A 26256-nucleotide genomic window follows, 5' to 3' on the forward strand; every position below is an offset into this window, starting at 1 on the left:
CAGCCAGTTGCATGTTTTTCCCAGCAAGGCTGAACCGAAGCCAAGGCTTTGGATAGCCAAAGCAATCTTCAAAAAGTAGAATTCACACTTCCTGATTCAAAAATAAGCCAATGATTTAAATATAAAAGCTACAAAATTCTTAGAAGAAATGTAGAAGTAAATCTTCATGACTATGGATTGGGCAATGGATTCTTAGAAAAAACACCAAAAGCACAGTAACAAAAGAAAAAAAAAATCAGACTTCATCAAAGTTAAAAACTTTTGTGCCTCAAATGACTATCAAAAAAGTGAAAAGACAGCCTATGGAATGGGAGAAAATATTTGAAAAAATCATCTATCTGGTGAGTATCCAGAATATATTAAAGAACTCTTACAACTCAAGAAGAAGAAAAAAAAAAACCCAATTACAAAATGGGCAAAGGACTTGAATGTACATTTCTTCAAAGAAAATATAAAAATGACCAACGAGCACATGAAAATATGCTCAATATCGGCTGGGCACAGTGGCTCATGCCTGTAATCCCAGCACTTCGGGAGGCCAAAGCAGGTGGATCACCTGAGGTCAGGAGTCCAAGACCAGCCTCGCCAACATGGTGAAACCCCGTCTCTACTAAAAATACAAAAATTTGTCAGGTGTGGGTGGCAGGCGCCTGTAATCCCAGCTACTCAGGAGGCTGAGGCAGGAGAATCGCTTGAACCTGGGAGGTAGAGGTTGCAGTGAGCTGACATCACACAACTGCACTCCAGCCTGGGAGACAGAGTGAGAATCCATCTAAAAAAAAAAAAAAGGAGGAGGAGAAGGAGGGGGAGGGGGAGGGGGAAGAAGAAGAAGAAAGAAATGCTCAACATCATTAGTTATTAGGGAAATACAAATAAAAACCATGAGCTACCACTTCACATTTTTTGACTGGCTATAATTTCTAAAAAGGAAAATAATAAGTACTGGCAAGTATGTGGAGAAATTGGAACCCTCGTGCATTGCTGATAGAAGTATTAAATTGTTCAGCCACTGTGGGAAGAGTTTGGAGTTTCCTCAAAAAAGTAAACATACAAAGTTAAACATATGACCCAGCAGTTCTACTCCCAAATATTTACCCAAATGAGTTAAAAATATATACTCAAAAAAAATTCATCTACAAATGTTCATAGCTGCATTATTTGCAATTGCCAAAGCAAGGAAACAGCTGAAATGTCCATCAGCAGATGAATGGATAAACAATTGTGATATATATATATATACAATGGAGTATTATTCACCCATAAAATGGAATGAAGTACTGGTGCATGCTACATAGTAAATGAACCTCAAAAACTACAGAAATAATATTTCCTACCCAATTGTTCTGGAAAAAATTCAAAAGCATGACAACACGTTCTGTTAGTGAGACTGTAGGAAACATGCACAGTCACATTGTTGGTGGCATTACAAAAAGGTATAATCTTTATGAAGTAGAAATCGGCAATATCTAGCCAAACTATATGTGCATTTATCCTTTTTTATTCTTTTGAGACAAAGTCTAGCTCTGTCACCCAGGGTGGAGTGCAGTGGCTTGATCTTGGCTCACTGCAACCTCTGCCTCCCGGGTTCAAGTGATTCTTCTGCCTCAGCCTCCTGAGTAGCTGGGACTACAGGCATGTGCCACCACGCCCATCTAATTTTTGTATTTTTAGTAGAGATGGGGTTTCACCATGTTGACCAGGCTGGTCTCAAACTGCTGACCTCATGATCTGCCCTCCTCAGCCTCCCAAAGTGCTGGGATTACAGGTGTGAGCCACCACACCCATCCGTGCATTTATCCTTTTAACCAATGATCACACTTTTAGAAATTTACTGATATTATACCTCCAACAATACAGAAAATTATGCATAATTGTTCATTGCACCATTATTTATAATAGCAAAATCTTGGAAACTACCTAAATGCCCAAATATAGGAGACTGGCTATATGACTAAGGTGTATGTCAAATGCAGCTGTAATAGAGGAAAAATTGTTATGAACTACTGGAGAGCAGTTTTCAGGATATATTGTTAAATGAAAACAACAAGGTGCAAATGAGTATATTCGTGCAAGAAAAACAGAGTTGAGAGTTCAAGTAACTAATTATCTTAAATCAAGAATTTCTAGAGAATTGATAAAGAAGGGCTACTACTCAGCACATCCTATGAAGTCAGCATAAACTTGCTATAAAACCAAGCAAGGACAATATGAGAAAGACAAGTTACAGGCCCAGTTCATTATGAATATAGATGTAAAATACCTTAAAAATAGCAAACTAAACCAAACAATATAAAAATGATAATATTCAATGATCACCTTATATTACCATAGAAATGGCTTAATGTTTGAAAATCTGAATGTTCACTGCATTAACAGATTAAAGGATATAAAAATGTTATCATCTCAATATACATAGAAAAAAGCAATACATATAATCTGACATAAACTAATTTAAAATTTCTTGTTATATTAGGAATGAAAGAAAACTTTCTAAACCTGATAGCGGGTACTTATGAGAAACCTAAAGTGGAGACAGTTCTAAAAGGGGAAACAAGAAGTTTTCATTTTAAATCAGGTATCAGACAAAAATACACACTATCACCACTTACATATGTACTCAAGGGCCTAGCCAGCACAGTGAGGCATTAAAAATGGCATAAAGTTTGAAGAAGAAAACTATAACTGTTCTTATTTGCCTATGATAAACACTGAAGAGAACACACCAAGAAACCATAATAAACAATGGGAGAATTTAGCAAGCTAACTAGTTACAAATTCGTGGAAAGAAGAAAAGATCCAAGGTTTAAAGAGAGGAAAGCAAGTTTGAAATAGTATTTGTAGAAAGTGGGAACACTGGCTTACTGAAGAAACTTAGTAAGATTGCCAGACCCTTTTTGGTTTGGTGATGGTGCATCTATTGTGCTGTTTAGTGGCCCAGTTGAGTTATTTTCCCCCAGCAACAATTATCCGCCTAGGTTCAAGCTTCAGTGAAATTGATGGTTGGATTCATTCAGGGTTGCAGTTTTTGTAGGCAGATTCAAGCAAGGAGATTTAAATGACAGGTTCTGAGTCCTACATTGATAGAAAGAAAAGTAAACGCGTATAGGGGAGGACTACGAAATAGGGAAGTGAAGAGTCAATGTTTACTGGTTTCAGTGAGGTCAAATAATTGTCATGGTGGAGATTTTTGAGCAAACTGGAAAGTTAACTTCTCTACATTAGCAGTAAACAAAAGGAATTAATTGAAAAGTTATGATAACATTTACAATTTTCTTTTAAAACTTCAAGCCTCAGACCAGGTGCAGTGGCTCACACCTGTAATCCTAGCACTTTGAGAGGCCGAGGAGGGCAGATCACCTGAGGTCAGAAGTTCAAGACTAGCCTGGATAACACAGTGAAACCCCATCTCTACTAAAAATACAAAAATTAGCTGGACGTGGTGGTACACGCCTGTAATCCCAGCAACTCAGGAGTCTGAGACACGAGAATTGCCTGAACCTGGGAGGAAGAGGCTGCAGTGAGCAGAGATCGCACCACTGCACTCCAGCCTGGGTGACAGAGCCAGACTCCATCTCAAAAAAAAAAAAAAAAAAAAAAAAATTCAATCCTCTGTGAATAAATATAACATGTACAATTTCCACAGGGGAAAATTATAAAAAAATGTTAAGGGACATGAATAAGATCTAGATACAGATGGAAGAGATAGCAAGGTCAAGATTAGGGGAATAAAGGAGGATATGAAAACACTACGTGACCCTGGAGTGGGTGTGATTGGGAGGTGCTTGGATTCCTGCCCTGCCCGTTTTGATTGGAGTACACGGTGAAAGCCTAGTCACACTGGGCCTCCACTTTGCCCTCTTTCCTTCTCTTCTCCTCACAGCAGTGCCTGGTCAAACCCAGCAACCCTTGGCCAGAACTTACTCACCCGTCCCACTGACACCATGAAGCCTGTGCTGCCTCTCCAGTTCCTGGTGGTGTTCTGCCTAGCACTGCAGCTGGTGCCTGGGAGTCCCAAGCAGCGTGTTCTGAGTAGGTGCTGGATCTGGGCCCAAGGAGGGAAGTAACATGTGTGGATAGGAGAGGATCTGAGGGCTGACAGTCTGTCACACCTCTTGGAAAAATACCGTGTCATGTTCAAGGGCCCAAGCTTTATTGTTGGCAAGATCTAGGTTTGAATCCCTGCTCTGTTGCTGAGTGACCTTGGGCATAGTATCTGGGCCTTAGGTTTTTATCCTTATAATGAATACAGGAGGGGAACAGATAATGCATGCAGACATAGCTCACTCTTACTAAACCATGGTAAATGCTCAGTAATATTAAATGCTGTAAAATGTGATCAGCCTCATCATCCAGCTTAGTCTTGCTGCCCGTGGCTCCTTCATGGATGCTTGGATTCACTTTTCAAGCAATAAAACAGAGACAACGAAGTTGGTAGAACTCAAGCTGGAATCTACATAACCTTGGCCTTGGAGGATGTTTTTTTGGGAAGGAGGGAAAGGAGGTCTTGCCTTTTATTCCACATTTTCAAACTCCAGAGGTACTCTACAATTACCGGTAATTAGCATCAATGGGACAGTGTAGAGTCCATCTCAGCAGCCACCACTGCCCAGCTCAACTCAAAAGAGCTCTGGCTCTAGTAATGTTGACCTTAACCAATACCAAGTGGGAAAAGAACTGTTATTCATCATACATCCACTCTTCTATGGGGAAAACATCTTCAGAATACTGGCGGCTCAGAAGAGGGATAAGTGTGGTAGCTCATGTGTCTGGGGAGGCTAGGTCCTGCTTAAGAAGTTTCAGAAAAGGCATGCAGGTTTGTAGGACTAAGAGGGACTAAGCAAGCTACAAGAAAATAGGAGTGCCCAGGGTAGAGTTAATTGGAGAATCAGAATTTGAGGAAAGGCACAAAGAGGCTTTCTAAAAGACTGGTAAGTGCTGTGAGTGAAGTTGGGACCAGATACCCAGAAGAGGGGTCAAGACTTGAAAAGGGTGACCTCTCTGAGATCTCTGGATCATGGTGTCTATCTCTAAACTGCTCTGTTGAGCCCCAGGCTCTTCAAAGTGTGGACCAGTTCCAATTTCTTGCAGTGCCCCAGTGAGCTATAGAATAGCTGAGAGGCCAGGGGTGAGTACTAGTTATTGGTCTCTGTTAAATTGTCAACAGCTTGAACCTCAGCTTCTTTTACCCCAATTCTGGTGCCATTTGCTACTACAGTTATAGTCATGACCTCTTTCTTCATTCATTCCTTTCAAATCATCATAATATCCTATAGATTTCCTTCTAATTGCAAATATTTGCAGAGGAATAGACCCACAATTCCTCTATTTGCAATAGAATGCCCCACTTTTGACTTTTGCCCCCAAAGAAAGGGAGAATCACAAGGTACAAAAATTAGGACCCGGAAGGGCTTGGGGAAAGGGATTAATGGGGCCCATCCTTAGAGTCCAGAAATAGAAAGGAGATTGTGGGTTGTGGACTTAGGGAAGAATCTCCCAGGGCAGGTAGGTCTTAGCTTTGAACTGAAATACTTGGGGGTAGGGGACGAAATAGGAAGTCAACATAATGATGCTTATTCTTCTCTAACAGTAGAAAGTGGGGCATCCTGGTGCTCTGGCCTCCTGATCGAGAGACACCAAGGAAGAAAAAAGCTGAATCTTTGAACGCCATTCTAAAATCCTCACCCTTCTTACCATGAAAGAAGTCACTCCCAGAACTTACTTGTGAATTGGGTCCCAGCTCTCTGATCCAGTACCTTCAGTTTAATGCATGGTCTTCATCCTTTACCAAAACTTACCTTTCACTCATTCTTCCTGTACACAAATAACCCACGTTAGGTTAACCGCAGGGTAAACTATGTTGTTAATGAGAAGCTCTACAACTTGCTCAAGACCACACAATGAATCAGTGCAGAACGAACATACAAACCTCTTTCTTGTTCACCACATACACCATTGATACCCTTGATATGGACCCAACCATAGTCAATGGGGGCTTGGCATCTGAACTACAAGGATGGTGAATGACCAATGGGTGCAGGGTTCTACCAAACCCTATTCTTGATCAAAAAATATCCATGCCCTGCTTCCCTGCTCAGAACTCAGAGGAAGGCAGCAGCTGAGGACAAAACCTGATGCCACCACCCTGGAACCATGCAAGGCAGATGAGGGTGGCAGGTTTCCTGGCAGTTCCCTGGGCTTTCTGAGTTCTGAACATTACTCCAGCCTGTTGGTGAGGCCCTTCTCTTACTTGTTCTGTGTTCCAGAGTATATCTTGGAACCTCCACCCTGCATATCAGCACCTGAAAACTGTACTCACCTGTGTACAATGCAGGAAGATTGCAAGAAAGGATTTCAGTGCTGTTCCTCCTTCTGTGGGATAGTCTGTTCATCAGAAACATTTCAAAAGCGCAACAGGTAAGAGATATCTCATATCCAGGTCTGATCCTAGAGCTGCTGGTGGGAGCCCAGCAGAAGAGTCCCTTACCAGCAACTGTGCTGGATCTCTCCTTTTTTTTTTTCCTTGGTGGCCATGTTGCCAACATGCCCCTTCTCTTGACCAAGGATAATTTCCATAAAAGTCCTGATTAGAAAAGCCCTCCTCCCCTCCCAGTCACCACATCCCATCACCATATCAGTGAATCTCTGACTCTGCCTCTCTGAACACACCCACAAATGCCTTTATCCACAGACCTTCCCCCGACCCAGAATCCACCCTTATCCCAGGGACACTGTATCTGCAGGTGTAACCAAAATCCCAAAGCAAAATTTGTCCTACACTTTTGCTTGCCCTCCTTTCACAAGACACCATCCTTTGGCCACCAGTGTTCTTGGGCTCTGGAGATCCAGCCCAAAGGAAGTTTTGATTAATTGTCCAGACATTAACACTAGCCGCAAGCCTGCTAAATGGAGTGTGCTCCCAGGGCAGAGAAAGGACATAGGGTGCTGATGAGACATATGGTTTCTAATCCCATCTTGCAACTATGTCTTTCTATGACCTTGAGTAAGACAATTCCCTCTTTTTTACTTTCTTTTTCTCATGAGTAAAATAAGTACTCTTGTTTTTTCCTGCTTTGCAAGGCCCTTATGAAATTTCAAAAGACCCACAGTGGAAGACTCAACCAATGAGCCCTTTGAGGGAAGCCTGGCAGTCTTGTTCCCTGCTATATTCCCTACCATGAGCAGAATATCCAGCATATGAGATAATGTGCAGAGTGATTAAGCATGGGCTCAAAGCCAAACACCTGGGCTCAAATCCGGGCTCCTTAGCTAAGTGACCTTACGTGATCTTAGACAAGCTAATTAACCTCTCTCTGGGCATCAACTTCCTCATCCTTAAGACTGGAACAATAATAGTGAGGTTAAAATAGACAATCCATGTAAGCTTTAAAACATTACTTGCCAACATAATTGCTGTGAATTTTGGCGATTAGGCAACCACTTCTCTTTGAAGAGACTAGCCCTTGCAATTAAATTCCACATCTTTTAATGCTCTACATTGGAATGCAGAAGCATAAATATAACTCTTTGGTGTCATTGAGTTTTTTGAGGTTCTGCCTTCCCTATGGCAAGAGAACTGAGCTTCACGGTCTAATATTAATGGTGGAAGTAATTGAAAGAAAAATATATATCTCTAAAAATAAAACTTCACTAGTTAATATTTGAAAATATTTTTCTTCTACAGAATCAAACACAAGGGCTCAGAAGTCAACATGCCTGCCAACTGAGGCATATTTCCTAGAGCATTTTGTAAGTACAGGGATTTGGTCTGGCCTTCCTCGTGTGAGATTCCCAGGGATGCTCACTTTCTTCCTGTAGCCTCACCAGGGGCACCACATTCCCACAAGGTCAGAATGGCTTCTCATTACCTGATTGCCTCCTCCTCCATCATTCCCCTCCAAGGGCTATCTTTGCACTCCCTGGGGGAGGCACGGTGCAGTCCAGCATGAATTCTGCAACACAGAGCAACGTAAGGAACCAAGTCATGGCCCAGGGGGAACCCAGGGCACTCAGATCTGAGGCTTTGTCAAGGAACAAGCTCTTCTAGCCTCCGGGTTGACAGCACCCTGGGCAGGGACTCAAGCTGAGCCCTTCACGCTCTGAGACTTTGGTCTGCTCACTGTACCTCTCTGAGACAGTCACCTCCCTCATGTGAAATATGAAGAAAACATCCATGCCTTGGGGTATTGGGAGGACAACACAAGGCCATGTAGATGGAAGAACTTGGTCTCTGCAAAGGTAGAAACTGCCAGCAACTCACTTACAAGGTCACTCATTCAGGTTCCAGTTTTTTCTCTGAAAAAAGAGGGAGTGGGCCGGGTACGGTGACTCACACCTGTAACCCCAGCACTTTCGGAGGCCAAGGTGGACGGATCACGAGGTCAGGAGTTCGAGACCAGCCTGACCAACACAGTGAAACCCTGTCTCTACTAAAAATACAAAAATTAGTTGGGCGTGATGGTGCACACCTGGAATCCCAGCTACTCAGGAGGCTGAAGCAGGAGAATTGCTTGAACCCAGGAGGCAGAGGTTGCGGTGAGCCGAGAGTGCACCATTGCACTCCAGCCTGGGAGACAGAGTGAGACTCCATCTCAAAAAAAAAAAGAGGGAGTGGGAATCATCTTTATTATTTTACTGATGCTTCAAGAATGGTGAACAAAATGGAGTCCTGTGGAATTCCACCACCAAAAAAATGATAGTATTCATAAGTTGGTGGATTTCGTTTCAGAGTATTTGAAAGAAAAAATTAGAAGTTTAGGGTCTTCTAATGGGCCTTCTGATGTCTCCAGATGTTCCAAATTAGAATGGTGGTCTTTCAGCTTAGTCCTTTGATTAACCCTGTACAAAGGAGCGTGATAAATAGTAGCAGGTGGAGACCAGTGGAGCAGTTTAGGTGCATGAGCACTTGCCCAGGCTCTGGTGAGCCCACCATGCTGCGGATGAGCTCCCACTCATGCTTCAAGGTTTCTATTAAATTAAACACTCCATAGAAACTTCACCAGTTCACTCCAGACAGAATTAGTCCCTCTCTTTGTCTTTTGCAGTGCCCTATCTTTGGCCTACCATAACCTAGTGACCCCTGATCCAGGGCAGGAAATACTGTTCAGAAAAATCTATAGACTCTTTTACTATCAGAAACTGACCATATGTGGTTCGAGTTGACCTGAGTGAGGCAGGTCTCTTACATACAGGTTGGCTATCACTGTTTTAATAATCTGAGTTTGATCTATCCAATACTGTAGGCACTGGTCACGAGAGGCTATTTAAATGTTAACTCATATGAATTACAATAAAATAAAATATTCAATCAGTTCCTTAGCCTTATTTTCAAGTGTTTAATAACCACATGTGGTTAGTAGCTACCATATTACACATTATAAATACAGAACACAGAAAGTTCTAATGGAAAGCATTGCTTTAAGCTACATAAAGCTGATGTCTAAAAAATGATGGCTAATTAAAGGTGATCATGACAGAGGACACCCTCTATGACAGCCTCATGTTAGACTCCAGGAAAAGTTTTTGGGGGCTATTTCTTTAAGGAGTTCCTAAGCATAGCCTGACAACAGACAGTTCAATGACAGTAATTCTCTAGAGACCCAACATGATGTCCAAGGATGTTTAAAGAATCAAGAAGAATAAATGGACTAATTATCTTTCCTTCCCCACAGGCCTCTACAGTGCTTTTTCTTGGTCCACCTTTAGGAAGGTATTGAGAAGCAAGAAACTGGAGGCCCAATATCTAACTTGCAAATCGTTTCTGAGCTTGGCAATAAAGGCTAATCTACCATAAAACTCTTGAAGCTTAAGCTTTAGGTCAACACTTGCAAGAGCCCCTTCCAAAGCTCAGCACAGTTTCCTCCTGGGATGAGGAGAGGAAGCAGAAACCCCACTTTGGCATAGAGACAAGCAGCACTGTTCCAATCCGGGGATGCTGTGTGTGCCCTGGTGGTGGTCTTAAGGACCTACCACATCAACATCTGAACAACCCTCACTGATTACCTGCCCTTGGTTGCACTCATCAGGCTAATTGATCCCATATTTAACCTCAAGGAGAAATATCAACCAGACACTGCATGGCAACCTCCTTGGGGCCAGCCTTCAAGGCTTCATGGCCATATCATGAACCCAGGACAGGCACAGTGGGGGTGGTGAGGACCTGATAGAGCTGGATCAGTGACTAAGAGGCTGCAATAAGGTGCCATGAAATCAAAATCAAAGGGCTAGAACTCTCCAAGGTCTTGCCCCCGGCATGTAGCACCACCTGAGCCAGAAACTGCAGAGGACATGACAATGTGGCATTACTGATAAGTTATGGAAATGGAAATAATCTTTCCTAAACTACCAATAATAACTTTAAATTTTTGATCAACCATACTAGAGCAAAGATTGAATTATCCTTCTGTTCTCTCTACAGAAATGATATAAAAACTATAGTCATAAGAAGAGACAATCAAAAATAATCAGCCATAAAATATTAAAAAGGTATTATAAAGGTATTTAAAATAATAATAATAAAGTGTTATTTTTCTGGGATTCATGATATTTGATATATTCGTAAGCTTTTGTTAAGTTTGTAATTTGTTGCAATTTTTTTCACTTCAAATATTCACTTACGTGTCTAATTTTGTATTAGTAGTTCTGCATTATTTTTCTAAAACAAGGTATCCATAACTATACAAGCATCAAGCTCCACAAAGCCTGGGCCTTTCTCTGCTTGCCTCCATTACTGCCAACTCTGTACCAGTGAGCCTTGTGTTCCTCATTAGGAAAACAGCATAAGCAATTGTTCTTCATTTTCACAAGACTATACAAAAAGATTAAATAATATGCATAAAAATATGTTGTATGCACTGTGACAGAAATATGAATGGTTATGATTATTGTTAACATTTTGAGGACTTACTGCAAAGGGTGAGATATAAGGAATGGCATTAAGGAAGAAGAAAAATGGATTTTCACCCCTTCATCAGTGAATATAATCTATACACCATGACTTCTCACTTAACCATAGTTGTGCTACTATGGCAAATCATCTAAATTCTTCAAAACTTGAATTTTTCATGCTTAAAATAGAGATAACACCACTTACCTTAGGTAATTTGTGATACTAAGTTCTTGATTGTAGTCTGGTGGTTGGGAGGCTTAATTAAGTAACCAGTAACTCAGCAGTATCAACTTGCTTTGAAGGAAACATGGCCGGACTGGAAAGTACCTGACACACAACCACACAGGACAGGCTGACCCTCCAGGCTGAAATCTTGAAGGGATGCTTCAGCCAATCATGAGTTTATTTAGTTTATTAAGAACAAGTGACAGGCATGGGGAATCTTGGAAAAGATGCTCTAATAGATAGGTCCAACTCTTCGCCAGGGGAGTGAATAAAGATGAAAAGCTAAGAGACAAGAATTTGGCCACAATGAAGCCAGAATAAAACTGTTCAAAAAATAACAATGCTTATGGATATCTTGCAAATTCTTGCTGGGAGTTCTCTTCTCAGTCCATCCCAGCAGAATGGTGAAAGATCAGTAGTTCAGTAGGGGCTATACCAAGTCAATAAGGATACTTGGGAGACACAGTGAAAAAAGAGTCACTTTTTCTTGCTGTCACCTGGGAAGAAGATAAATATGAATAATATGAAGACTATGGCCCTTTGGAGAGCACTCTTGTACTCTGTCATTGCCTCCTATAAGTGCTTAGTCAACAATCCAACATAATTTTAGGTTTGCTGGGAAAGGTGGTTTTAGCTGTGTTAGGAATGGAATTTACAATTTTGAAGGTGAAATCTTGTTTGTTCATGGGTTCTGCTTCCCAGCCTTGGAGCCAAGACTCGTATACAACTTTTGAGGACAAAACTTTGTTTAATTCATCTCTATATACCCAACATTGAGAATAGTTACTGAAATATAGCAGGAGCTCAATAAGTAAGTACCTTTTAATGAGGCAAGAAAGGATAAAATGCTAAAATATTGAGGCAGGAGAATTGCTTGAATCCAGGGGGTGGATGTTGCAGTGAGCCGAGATCATGCTACTTCACTCCAGCCTGGATGAAAGAGTAAAACTTTGTCTCCAAAAGAAAAAAAAAGAAAGAAAAAAAAAGCACTTGAGAAAAATTCAACATTTTTTTCATAATAAAAGCTCTCAATGAATTAGGTATACAAGCCATGTATCTCTATATAACAAAGGCCATGTATAACAAGCCCATAGCTAACATCATACTCAGTGATGAAAAGCTGAAAGCTTTGCCTCTAAGATCAGGAATAAGACAAGGATGCCTACTCTCACCACTTCTATTCAACAAAATACTTGAAATCCTATCCAGAACGATTAGGCAAGAAAAAGAAATAAAAGGCATCCAAGTATGAAAGGAGAAGGAAACAGAGACAATAGGAAAATTGTCTCTGTTTACAGATAGCATCTTATGTATACCAAACTCTAAAGACTCAATAACAAAAATAACTGTTAGAATTAATAAATTCAATAAAAGTGCAGGATAAAATAATCAATATACAAAAATTAGATGAATTTCTCTACACTAACTACAAACTACCCATAAAAGAAATCAAGAAAAATAATCCCATTTATAATAGCATCAAAAAGAATAAAATAGGAGTAAATATAACCAAAGAGGTGAAGGATCTGTACACTGAAAACTATAGAATATTGATAAAAGAAATTATAGATGACACACAAAAAATGAAAAGATATCCCATGTTCATGAGTTGGAGAAATTAATATTGTTAAAATGTTCATAATGCTTAAATTACTCCACAGATTCAATGCAATCTCTATCAAAATTCCAAAGATATTTTTCACAGAAATAGAAAAAACAATTCTAAAATTCATGTGAGCCACAAAAGACGCTGAATAGCTAAAGAAATTCTGAGCAAAAAGAACAAAGCTGGAAGCATCACATGTCATGATTTTAAACTATATTGCAAACTACAGTAATCCAAACAGTATGGTACTAGCATAAAAACAGACACATATGGCAACGAAACAGAATAGAGAGCCCAGAATTAAACCCTTGCATGTACAGTCAACTAACTTCCAACAAAGGCACCAAGAATATACAATGGGGAAAGGATAATCTCTTCGTTAAATGATGTTAGGAAAACTTACGCCACACACAAAAATCAATTCAAAATGGACTAAAGACTTAAACATAAGACCTGAGACTGTAAAACTCTTAGAAGAAAACATAGGGACAAAGTTCCATTGGTCTGGACAATGATTTTTTTTTTATTTGAAACCAAAAGCACAAGAAACAAAAACACAAATAAACAAGGGAGACTACATTTTCTGCACAGCAAAGGAAACAATCAACAAAATGAAAATGCAACCTATGGAATGGAGAAAATCTTTGTAAAAAATACATTTGATAACAGTTAATATGCAAAATATATAAAGAACTCCTACAACTCAATAACAAAAAATAAAAAAATAGTAAAAGTCCCCAAACAGACATTTTTTCAAAGACATACAAATGGCCAACAAGTCTATGAAAAGATGTTCAACATCATTAATCATTAGGAAAATGCAAATCAAAACCACATGAGCTATCACATCACACCTGCCAGGTGCCTATTATCAAAACAAAAGATAAGTGTTGGCAAGGATATGGAGAAAAGGAAACCCTTGCACACTATTAGTGGGAATTCAAAATGGTGCAGCCACTATGCAAAACAGAGTGAATGTTCCTTTTAAAATTAAAAATTGAACTACCATATGATCCACTAATCCCACTTTTGAATATTTATTCAAAATTATTGAAATCAGGATCTCAAAGAGATATTAACACTTAGCACTTCTATGTTCATTGCAGCACTAGTCACAACAGCCAAGATGTGAAAACAATCTTATGTACGTTGACAGATGAAGACATTTTTTTGAAATGTAGTATATGCATACAATGGAATACTATTCAGCCTTTTAAAAAAAGGAAATTCTGCAATATGTCACAACATAGATGAACCTTGAGGACATTATGCTAAGTGAAAAAAGCCAGTCACAGGAAGATAAATACTTCACGACTCCACTTATATGAAGTATCTAAAATAGTCAAATTTATAGAATCAATAGTGGAACAGTGGTTGCCAGGGCCTGAGTGGAGGTGAAATAGATAATTAGTAATTAACAGGCATAAAGTTTCAGTCAAGCAAAAGAAATAAGCTCTAGGGATCTAGTATACAACACTGTACCTATAGTCAACAAAAACGTATCATACACTTAAAAATATGTTAAAACAGTAGACTTCACGTTAAGTGCTTTTACCACAATAAAATAAAATTTGAAAAAAGAAAGAATAGGGGCTGGGCACAGTGGCTCACGCCTGTAATCCCAGCACTTTGGGAGGCTAAGGCAGGCAGATCATGAGGTCAGGAGTTTGAGACCAGCCTGGCCAACATGGTGAAACCCCATCTCTACTAAAAATACAAAAATTAGCCAGACGTAGTGGTGCATGCCTGTAATCCCAGCTACTCAGGAGGCTGAGGCAGGAGAATTGCTTGAACCCAGCGGGCAGAGGTTGCAGTGAGCCAAGATCACGCCACTGCACTCCAGCCTGGATGACAGAGCGAGACTCCATTTCAAAAAAAGAAGAAGAAGAAGGAATAGGAAGTCATTAAACAAGTTTACTAAGTAGAAACAATATCCTAAAACAGAAAACACCAAGTCCACATGATTTTCAGAAAAGTTCAATCAAATCTTCAAGGAATAAACCATTTCAATCTTATATGAAATCATCCAGAGACTAGAAATGACTATTCCTGAATTCAGTCTTTGAGGCCATATAGTCTTAGTGCTCAAACCAAATAAGGAGAGCATGAGAAATGAAAATTACTGGCCAATCTAACTCACAAACGTAGATAGAAAAATCTTATACAGCATATTAGCAAACTAAATTCAGTAGTGTATAAAAAGATTATTTAGCATAAGCAACTTTATCCCAGAAATGCAAGAGTAAAAATGAGAAAAACCTATGAATACAATTCACCATATAACAATTTAAAAGCCATGTGATTATCCCAACAGATGAAAAAAATAGTTTTATAAAATTCAAATTTTGACAGATTACATTTTTAACATACTGGGAATATAAGGGAATATCCTTAACAAGATAAAGTGTAGGTATTTTTTTTTAAATAAAACCTACAGTATACATCATTCTTAAAGGTGAAACTATTAGAAGCAGTCCCTTAAAATCTGCAAAAAAAAAGACAGGGATGACCACTACACTGCTTCTATTCCACAATGTACTAAAGATTCTAGCCAGAGTGATGTTAAAAAATAGAAATTTAAAGCATTCATAATTGGAATAGAAGGCACAAAACCATCATTAGTCACAGATGATAACTGCCTATTTTTGTAGAAGGCAAAGAGAACCACATACAAATTATTTAGAAATAACAACAGAATATAGGAAGGTGACTGGATATAAGATTAATATATAAAATGAATTACATTTTTGTACACCAGAAACACATAGAAAGAAATATAATGTTTAAAGATACCATTTAAGATGGCCAATTACAGGCAGCTGCGGTCACAGCACTGCTGAGGAAGGAGAGTAGCAAAGTGAATTCACCACCTTCAATTGAAGTATCCAGGTTCTCACATTGGGACTGACTAAGCAATCAGCTCAACCCATGGAGAGCGAAGAAAAGCAGGGTGGGGTGAGGGCCCACCTGGAGCAACATAGAGCCGAAGGAACCCCCATCCCCAAACAAGGGAGGCAGTGAGTGATTGTGCGACCCTGCCTGGGAAACCACACTTCTCGCACAGATCTTTGCAACCTGCAGATGACGAGATCCCCTCATGAGCCTACATGAGCAGCACCTTGGATTCAATACACAGAGCTGTGTGGAGTCTCAGCAGAGCAGCACTCCAGCACACACAGAGACCCAGGAGTTTTACATACTCTGGCCTCGGGATCCCCAACAACGGGGCAGATCCATCTGTATATTCCCCTAGGAAGGTGGCTGAATCCAGGGAGCCAAGCAGCATCATTCTGCAGGCCCCACTTCCACAGCACCTCACAAGTTGGGACCTGCTGGCTTGGAGTTCCAGCCACAGTGGCAGTAGGCGGAGTCTGCCTGAGACTGGGGGAGTTTCCAGGACCTGGGGGGAGGGGTGGCTGCCATTTCTGCAGTTTGGTCAACTAGTATTTCAGCCTGCCAGCTCTGGACAGTCCAGGCAGTCTGGACTAGTCCCCTTCTGTGCAGCACACCTGCTTTGCCAGATCGTGACAGACTGCTTCTTTAAGCAGGATCCTGATCCATTCCTCCTCACTAGGTGGGGCCTCCCTACTGGGAGCCCTCAGTCACCCCAGCCAGGCTTATATGGACAGAATTCCGATCTCTCCCTGGGATGGAGCTCCTATGGGAAGAGGTGGCCACCATCTCTGCAGTTGAGTTGACTCAGCTGTTCCAGCCTGCCAGCTCTGGAGAGTCTACGTAGTCCAGACAAGGAAGGGTCCCCACAAACACAGCACACCCGCTCTACCAAAAAGCAGCCAGACTGATTCTGTAAGCAGGTCCCTGATCCCATTCCTCCTGACTGGGTGAGACCTCCCAACAGGGGTCTCCAGACACCTCCTACAGGAGCATTCAGGCCAGCAACAGGTCAGTACCCCCTGGGATGGAGCTTCCAGAAGAGAAGCAGGCTTTGCTGTTTCGCAGCCTTCACTGGTGATACCTAGAGTTACAGGAAAAGCCAAGGCAACTAAGGTCTGGAGTGGACCCCTAGAAAGCCACAGCAGCCCTACAGGTGCTAACAGTCAGTGGCCTGTTAAAAGAAAAACAAACAGAAAACAACAACAACAAAAACCCCACCAAAAAACCCCACTCAAAGGTCAGCAACCACAGAAAATCTAAGGTAGATAAGCCCACAAATAAGAGAAAAAAAATCAATGCAAAAATGCTGAAAACTCAAAAAGCAAGAATGCCTCTTCTCCTCCAAATGACCACAACACCTTTCCAGCAAGTGCACAGAACTGGGCTGAGGCTGAAATGACAGATGAGATGAAGCTTCAGAAGGCGGTTAATAATGAACTTTGCTGAGCTAAAGGAGCATGTTGTAACCCAATGCAAAGAAGCTAGGAATTATGATAAAACAACACAGGAGCTGACAACCAGAGCAGCCAGTTTAGAGAGGAACATAACTGACCTGAAGGAGCTATGAAATACAACACGAGAACTTCGCAATGCAATCACAAGTATCAATAGCAGAATAGACCAAGCAGAGGAAAGGATCTCAGAGTCTGAAGACTATCTATCTGAAATAATAGAGGCAGACAAGAATAGAGAAAAAAGAATGAAAAGCAATAAATAAAACTGAGAAATATGGGATTGTATAAAAAGACTGAACCGGCCAGGCACGGTGGCTCACACCTGTAATCCTAGGACTTTGAGAGACTGAGGCGGGTGGATTGCCTGAGGTCAGGAGTTCGAGACCAGCCTGGCCAACATGGCGAAACCCCATCTCTACTAAAAATGCAAAAATTAGCTGGGCATGGTGGCAGGTGCTTGTAATCCCAGCTACTCAGGAGGCAGAGGCAGGAGAATCGCTTGAATCCAGGGGGCAGAGATTGCAGTGAGCTGAGATTGTGCCACTTCACTCCAGCCTGGGTGTAAGAATGAAACTCTGTCTTGGAAAAAAAAAACTGAACCTACAACTGATTGGGATACCTGAAAGAGATGGACAGAATGGAATCAAGTTGGAAAACATACTTCAGGATATCATCCAGGAGAACTCCCCAACCTAGCAAGACAGGCCAACATTCAAATTCAGGAAATGCAGAGAGCCCCACTAAGATACCCCATGAGAAGATCAACCCCAAGAAACATAATTATCAGATTCTCCAAGGTCAAAATGAAAGAAAAATGTTAAGGGCAGCCAGAGAGAAAGGCCAGGTTGCCTTCAAAGGGAAGTCCATCAGACTAACAGTGAACCTTTCAGCAGAAACCCTACAAGCCAGAAGAGATTGGGGGCCAATATTCAACATTCTTAAAGAAAAAAATTTCCAACCCAGAATTTCGTATCTTGCCAAACTAAGCTTCATAAGCAAAGGAGAAATAAGATTCTTTTCAGACAAGCAAATGCTGAGAGAATTCATCACCACCAGGCCTGTCTTGCAAGAGCACCTTGCAAGGAAGGAAGGAAGCACTAAATATAGAAAGGAAAAACCATTACCAGCCACTACAAAAACACACTGAAGTACACAGACCACTGACACTATGAAGCAACCATATAAACAAGTCTGCAAAATAACCAGCTAGCATCATGATGACAGGATCAAATTCACACATAATGCTAACCTTAAATGTGAATGGCTAAATGCCCCCAATTAAAAGACACAGAGTGGCAAGCTGGATAAAGAGCCAAGACCCATCAGTATGCTGTCTCACATGCAAAGATGCACATGGGTTCAAAATAAAGGGAGGGAGGAAAATTTACCAAACAATTAGAAAACAGAAAAAAGCAGGGGTTGCAATCTTAGTTTCTGAGAAAACAGACTTTAAACCAACAAAGACTTTAAAAAGACAAAAAAGGGCACTATATAATGGTAAAGGGTTCAATTCAACAAGAAGAGCTAACTATCCTAAATATATATGCACCCAGTACAGGACCACCCAGATTCATAAAACAAGTTCTTAGAGACCTATGAAGAGACTTAGACTCCCACACAATAATAGTGGGAGACTTTAACCCCCCACTGACAATATTAGACAGATTATCGAGACAGAAAATTAATAAAGATATTCAGGACTTGAACTCAGCTCTGAATCAAGCAGACCTGATAGATATCTACAGAACATTCCACCCAAAAACAACAGAATATGCATTCTTCTCATCACCACATGGCACTTACTCCAAAATTCATTACATAATCAAAAGTAAAACAATCCTCAACAAAGGCAAAAGAACTGAAATCATAACAAACAGTCTCTCAGACCACAGCACAATCAAATTAGGATTCAAGATTAAGAAATTCACTCAAAGCAACACAACTACATGGAAATTGAACAAGCTGCTCCTGAATGACTCCTAGATAAATAATAAGATTAAGGCAGCAATCAAGAAATTCTTTGAAACTAATAAGAACCAAGAAACAACATACCAGAATCTCTAGGATCCAGCTAAAGCAGTGTTGAGAGGGAAATTTATAGCACTAAATGCCCACCTCAAAAACCTAGAAAGATCTCAAGTTAACAATCTAACATTACAATGAAAAGAAGCAGAGAACCAAGAGCAAACAAACCCCAAAACTAGAAGAAAACAAGAAATAACCAAAATCAGAGCTGAACCGAAGGAGATAGAGATACAAAAAACCCCTTCAAAAAATGAACAAGTCCAGGAGCTGATTTTTGAAAAAAAATCAATAAAATTGATAGACTGCAAGATAGACTGATAAAGAAGAAAAGAGAGGAGAATCAAATAAACACAATTAGAAATGATAAGGGAGACATCACCACTGATCCCACAGAAATACAAACTACCATTTGAGAATACTATAAACATCTCTATGCACATAAAATAGAAAATCCAGAAGAAACTGATAAATTCCTAGACACATACACCCTCCCAAGACTGAACCAGGAAGAAATCGAAACACTGAATAGACCAATAACGAGTTCTGAAACTGAGACAGTAATAAACAGCCTATCAACAACAACAACAAAAAAAGCCCAGGACCAGATGGATTCACAGCTGAATTCTACCAGGGGCACAAAGAAAAGCTGATACCAGTCAGGCACAGTGGCTCACATCTGTAATCCCAACAATTACACATCTGTAATACCAGCCAGGCACGGTGGCTCACATCTGTAATCTGTAATCAGAGGCTGAGGCAGGTCTCTACTAAAAACACAAAAACTAGCCATGCATGGTGATGCATACCTGTAATCCCAGATACTCGGGGGGGCTGAGACAGAAGAATCGCTTGAACCTGGGAGGCGGAGGTTGCAGTGAGCTGAAATCACACCACTGGATTCCAGCCTGGGTGACAGAGTGAGACTCCATCTCAAAAAAAAAAAAGAGAAAAGAAAAGAAAAAAAGAAAAGCTGGTACCATTTCTACAGAAATTATTCCAAAAAACTGAAAAGGAGGGACTCCTCCCTAACTCATTTTATGAGGCCAGCATCATCCTGATACCAAAACCTGGCAGAGACACAACAAAAAAAGAAAACTTCAGACCAATATCCCTGATGAACATTGATGCAAAAGTCCTCAATAAAATACTGGCAAACCAAATCCAGCAGCACATCAAAAAGCTTACCCACCATGATCAAGTTGGCTTCATCCCCAGGATGCAACATTAGTTCAACATATGCAAATCAATAAATGTGATTCATCACATAAACACAGCTAAAGACAAAAACCACATGATTATCTCAATAAACACAGAAAAGGCCTTCAATAAAATTCAACATCCCTTCATGTTAAAAATGCTCGATGAACTAGATATTGAAGGAAAATACCTCAAAATAATAAGAGCCATGTATGACAAACCCACAGCCAATATCATACTGAATGGGCAAAAGCTGGAAGCATTCCCCCTTGAAAACCAGCACAAGAAAAGGATACCCTCTCTCATCACTCCTTATTCAATATAGTATTGGAAGTTCTGGCCAGGACAATCAGGCAAGAGAAAGAAATAAAGCACATTCAAACAGGAAGAGAGGAAGTCAAATTATCTTTGTTTGCAGATGACATAATCCTAGATGTAGAAAACCCCATCGTCTTAGCCCAAAAGCGTCTTAAACTGATAAGCAACTTTAGCAAACTCTCAGGATACAAAATCTGAGTGCAAAAATTGCTAGCATTTCTATATACCAAAAACAGGCAAGCAGAGAGCCAAATCATAAATGAACTCCCATTCATAATTGCCACAAAAAGAATAAAATACCTAGGAATACAGCTAACAAGTGAAGAGATTCTTCAAGGAGAACTGCAAACCACTGCTCAAGGAAATCACAGAGGACACAAAAAAATGGAAAAACATTCCACGCTCATGGATAGGAAGAATCAATGTTGTGAAAATGGCCATACTACCCAAAGTAATTTATAGATTCAATGCTATTCCCATTAAACTACCATTGACATTCTTGACAGAATTAGAAAAATCTATTTTAAAATTGATATGGAACCAAAAAAAAGAGCCTGAACAGCCAAGACAATCCTAAGCAAAAAGAACAAAGCCAGAGGCATCATGCTATCCAACTTCAAACTATACTACAATGCTACAATAACCAAAACAGCATGGTACTGGTACAAGAACAGACACATAGAAAAATGGAACTGAATAGAGGGAACTAAGAAATAAGACTGCACATCTACAACCATCTGATCTTCAGCAAATCTGACAAAAACAAGCAATGAGAAAAGGATTCCCTATTTAACAAATGGTGCTGAAAAAAGTGGCTAGCCACATGCAGAAAATTGAAACTGGACTCCTTCCTTATACCGCATACAAGAATTAACTCAAGATGGATTAAAGACTTAAATGTAAAACCCAAAACTACAAAACCCCTAGAAGAAAATCTAGGCAATACCATTCAGGAGGTAGGCATGGGCAAAGATTTCATGTTGAAAACACCAAAGCAATTGCAACAAAAGCAAAAATTGGCAAATGGGATCTAATTAAACTAAAGAGCTTCTGCACAGCAAAAGAAACTATCATCAGAGTGAACAGACAACCTACAGAAATGGAGTATATTTCTGCAATCTATGCATCTGACAAAGTTCTAGTATCCAGAGTCTACAAGAAACTTAAACAAATTTATAAGAAAAAAACAATCCCATTAAAAAGGGGGCAAAGGACATGAACAGGCACTTCTCAAAAGAAGACATACATGTGGCCAACAAACATATGAAACAAGGCTCAACATCACTGATCATTAGAGAAACGAAAATCAAAACCACAATGAGATACCATCTCATACCAGTCAGAATGGTGATTATTAAAAAGTAAAAAAAAAAAAAAAAACACAGATGCTGGAGAGGTTGCAGAGAAAAAGGAACCCTTTTACACTGTTAGTGGGCGTGTAAATTAGTTCAACCATTGTGGAAAACAGTGTGGAGATTCCTCAAAGATCTAGAGGCAGAAATACCATCTGACCCAATAATCCCATTACTGGGTATATACCCAAAGGAACATAAATCATTCTATTATAAAGACACATACATGCATATGTTCATTGCAGCACTATTCACAATAGAAAAGACATGGAATCAATCCAAATGCCCATCAATGATAGACTGGATAAAGAAAATGTGATATTGAAATATATATATATATATACACACACACACACACCATGGAATTCTATGCAGCCATAAAAAGAAATGAGATCATGTCCTTTGCAGGGATATGGATGGAGCTCGAAGCAGTTATCCTCAGCAAACTAACACAGGAGCAGAAAACCAAACACTGCATGTTCTCACTTACAAGTGGTAGCTGAATGATGAGAACATATGGACACGTAAGGGGAACAACACACATTGGAGCATATCATGGGAGTGGTAGGGAGAGGGAGAACATCAAGAAGAATTAGTGGTGAATGCTGGGCTTAATACCTAGGTGTAGGGATGATCTGTGCAGCAAATCACCATGGCACACATGGTTTATGTATGTAACAAACCTGCACATCCTGCACATGTACCGCTGAACTTAAAATAAAAGTTGAAGATTTTTTTAAAAGATAGCATTTACAATAATATTAAAAATATAAATAAGATTGTAACACCTGCATGAGAAATGTCATAAACCTTTCTTTAAAATATTAATGAAGGTCAAAATAGATGGAAATATATATATCAAAGACAATATTATAAGGATATCATTCTTTTCCAATTGATTTGTAGATCCAATGCAATTCAAATGAATATCCAAAATAGGTCTTTTGTTTTTGTTTTTTTTTCGGTCAGAGTCTTGCTCTGTCACCCAGGCTGGAGTGCAATGGCACAGTCTCAGCTCACTACAAACTCTGCCTCCCAGTTCAAGCAATTCTCATGCCGCAGCCTCCCAAGTAGCTGGGATTACAGGAACTCACCACCATAACCAGCTAATTTTTGTATTTTTAGTAGAGACAGAGTTTTGCCATGTTGACCAGGCTGGTCTCCAACTCCTGACCTCATGGGATTCACCCACCTCAGCCTCCCAAAGTGCTGGGATTACAGGCATGAGCCACCACACCTGGCCCAAAACAGGTCTTTTGAATAACTTGATAAACTGACTAAAATTTATATGAAAATACAAAATCCTAAGATAAACAAAGTTCAAGAGATTAAGTGTGGCTTTGGAGTGGGGGTATACAGTGGAGTGAAATAAAGGGCTCAGAAGCAATCCCAAGTAATTAAGCAAAATTATTTTGCAGTTAAATAGAAGAGGAACTCATTAATAAATAGGTCTGGGACCACTGAAAAATGAAAAAGGATCCTTATGATATACCTTACCAAAAAATCAACATCAGGTGGTTTTAGGGTGTAAAGAAAGGTAAGCCAAAATTTCAAAACTTTTAGGAGAAAACAGATCCAAGATGTCCTCGTGTTCCTAGATAACATAGTGTAGTGTGACTAAGAACAAAAACTCTGAAGCCAAGTTCAAATCTTGTCTCTACCACAAAATAAATGAGTGACCTTGTACATGTAACCTAATCTCTGTCTCCATTTCATCCTTAAATGATGGTAATAACTGTACTTACTTCATAGGGTGTATATGATGATAAAGCATATAAAAATTACTTAAAAATAGCACCTGGAATTAAGTAGTACTCTAGGTTATAATTAACCCTGTTACTATTATTATAGTGCTATTGCACTCTTTCTCTTGTGCCATGATTAGTTTCTTCTGTGCATAAAAGGTCAGAAAGAGAAAGGAAGAAATCCTTTTTTAATTCCTCGCTCTGATGATTCTACCCTTCATGATTAAATATATGCAGAAGCTCTGATCCTTAAGTTTCTATTGCTTCTAGATGAACATGGGACTCACTATCAAGGGTCTAATCAGTTTGGGGCCTTCAGCTTCATGGCTGGGTACCCAAGCACTCACTGTTCAACTCAACACCTAGTAATGTCCAGTCCTGGCCCTTGGGGTAGGTGAGCTCAACCGTCTCAAGTATCAAGCCCAAAACATAACATCAGGTGATACCACAACTATCCTGCCTGCTGCTTGCTGCACCATGAAGTCTGCCAAGCTGGGATTTCTTCTAAGATTCTTCATCTTCTGCTCATTGAATACCCTGTTATTGGGTGGTGTTAATAAAATTGCGGAGAAGATATGTGGAGACCTCAAAGGTATGAAGCTAAGGCAGAAAATAAATCCAAAGGTCAATTATGAATGAGAGAGAAGGTATTGGGAGAAAAGTGTGTTATCTAGGTAGTCCAGGAAGGTCTTCCTTTCATGACAATACCCACAGACACTTAGTCCCTTGACTCAGGGCATTACTTACACTAGGGGTCCTTTGGATGTTTGATGAGAAAAAACAGAAATGACACAAAGTCCTTTCCAGATGGAGACCTCTTTTATAGGAGGTCCAAAGGACTGGAAGTATTTTGAATCAGAGGTTGTGTGACAAATTTCAAAGATCCCAGACCATTGAAGAGTATGTATTGGGATGAGAGAGAAAGGGGGTTGGAGACAGAGCAAATTAAGACATTTTCAGTATCTGGGCTATGGACATATACAGAACTCTTGGACAGATGATTCCTGTTTAGAGGAGCTCACAATGTAAATGTGAGAGGCAATGAGACTTTCTTCCATAGATAGTGTGTGAAGGCTCAGCGCTTCCAGGGGACAAGAAAGTAGCAGTTTATACCATAAGTCAGACACTCCAAGTTCTGGACCTGTTCACTTAGCAGATGTGTGCCCTTGGACAAGTCACTCAACTACTTATTATTCTCTTAGTCTCAGTTTCCCCATGTGCAAAATGAAGATCAGAAAAGTGCCTGCTGCAGAGGGTGTTTGTGAGTATGAAATAAGATTATGCACATAACTTTACCAGAGAGTAAATTCCAGGCTGGCTGCTTGAGTAAGGTGGATTGTCAATACAACCATGATTGTGGCTGTTCCAACCACTTACTACCCAACTCTTAACAATAAAAACAGAGGGTTTGCCTCTAAGAAGGCAAGAAAGGAGATGACGACGGGATATGAGGATGAAACAGCATCACCCCAAGGTTATGCATTTTAGCATTTTAGTATGCATCCTGCTTTGAGGATAGCAGCAGGCATGGTTACCTAAATTTTGAAGTATAGGTAGTATAGTGAATGTATGAAAACTGGGGAGGAGGCACTCTGAATTGCATGTCCTATGTGGGCAATTAAAAGGAAAGGAAGATGATGTAGGGAAGCAGGAGGATACTGTACTTTAATAAACTGTAAGATAGGAAATGTAGGGAAGCTCATCGCCCTGCACAAGCTAGTGGTGGAACCTCCTTTTTCACTGATCACTACTTCTCCTTCTCCAATACACTGCTCATGACAACAACCTGGAATTTTAACCAATTTGCATTGTGCAAGGGCAATATTTCCAAGCACCTCTAACTCCAAGAGAAAACCACGTCTTTCAGAGTCCTTGAATATGAGAATAGTTCCAGGCTAAACGTAGGAATTTTTAAGGGCCCATAAAGACAAGTTCTCCTGCTGAGTCCTAACCAATTCCCACTAACTCAATGGGAACCTCTCATGCAGATCCCTGCAAATTGGACATGAATTTTTGAAGCTGCTATGAAGTTCACTTTGGATATTTCTACAACAGAACCTCCAAAAGATGTGAAACTTTTGTCTTCTCTGGCTGTAATGGCAACCTTAACAACTTCAAGCTTAAAATAGAATGTGAAGTAGCCTGTGTTGCAAAATACAAACCACCGTAAGGAATCTAATCCTGTCCTTGGTCCTTGGGGGTAGTAAAAGAAGAGGTTTTGACATCCTAAGATAGAGAAAATTGATCAGGGGCTAACCTTGCTTGGAGTGGGAAGAGGGAGGATTGCTCAAATAAGAAGTTTTAACAGTTGGGTTGGCCGGGCGCAGTGGCTCATGCCTGTAATCCCAGCACTTTGGGAGGCCGAGGTGGGTGTATCACCTGAGGTCAGGAGTTCAAGACCAGCCTGACCAACATGGAGAAACCCCATCTTTACTAAAAATACAAAATTAGCCAGGCATGGTGTCGCATGCCTGTAATCCCAGCTACTCGGGAGGCTGAGGCAGGAGAATCACTTGAACCCAGGAGGTTCAGAGGGTTCAGAGGTTGCGGCGAG

General features: G+C 40.2%; 2 protein-coding genes across 3 annotated transcripts; both read left to right on the top strand.

Moving 5' to 3' along the window:
- The first annotated feature begins 3855 nt into the window (after positions 1-3855).
- On the top strand, positions 3856-10622 carry WFDC13 (WAP four-disulfide core domain 13). 2 transcript variants are annotated; one of them, XM_004062265.3, is made up of 4 exons: positions 3856-4029; positions 6264-6414; positions 7682-7746; positions 9669-10622. In XM_004062265.3, the coding sequence occupies exons 1-3, from the start codon at positions 3942-3944 to the stop codon at positions 7722-7724; spliced, it is 282 nt and encodes a 93-aa protein (XP_004062313.3). In that variant the 5' UTR covers positions 3856-3941; the 3' UTR covers positions 7725-7746; positions 9669-10622. The 2 variants fall into 2 exon arrangements, with proteins under 2 accessions (XP_004062313.3, XP_055229045.2); XM_055373070.2 differs by lacking the exon at positions 9669-10622 and having other exon boundaries at positions 3886-4029; positions 7682-7958.
- A 13557-nt stretch (positions 10623-24179) lies between these two features.
- Positions 24180-25872, top strand: SPINT4 (serine peptidase inhibitor, Kunitz type 4). Its single transcript, XM_031005048.3, is given in 2 exon segments — positions 24180-24294; positions 25691-25872. Coding segments are annotated over 2 exon segments (297 nt in total).
- The last annotated feature ends 384 nt before the right edge of the window (positions 25873-26256 follow it).

Source organism: Gorilla gorilla, chromosome 21 (genome assembly GCF_029281585.2).
Source record: "Gorilla gorilla gorilla isolate KB3781 chromosome 21, NHGRI_mGorGor1-v2.1_pri, whole genome shotgun sequence".
In the NCBI taxonomy this organism is placed as follows: domain Eukaryota; kingdom Metazoa; phylum Chordata; class Mammalia; order Primates; family Hominidae; genus Gorilla; species Gorilla gorilla.

Bases quoted from the DNA above. Each gene is read 5' to 3' on its own strand.
- WFDC13 (XM_004062265.3), top strand. From the start codon at position 3,942: ATGAAGCCTGTGCTGCCTCTCCAGTTCCTGGTGGTGTTCTGCCTAGCA. The intron at 4,030-6,263 runs GTAGGTGCTGGA...TCTGTGTTCCAG, and splicing joins TCCCAAGCAGCGTGTTCTGA to AGTATATCTTGGAACCTCCA. The intron at 6,415-7,681 runs GTAAGAGATATC...TTTCTTCTACAG, and splicing joins ACATTTCAAAAGCGCAACAG to AATCAAACACAAGGGCTCAG.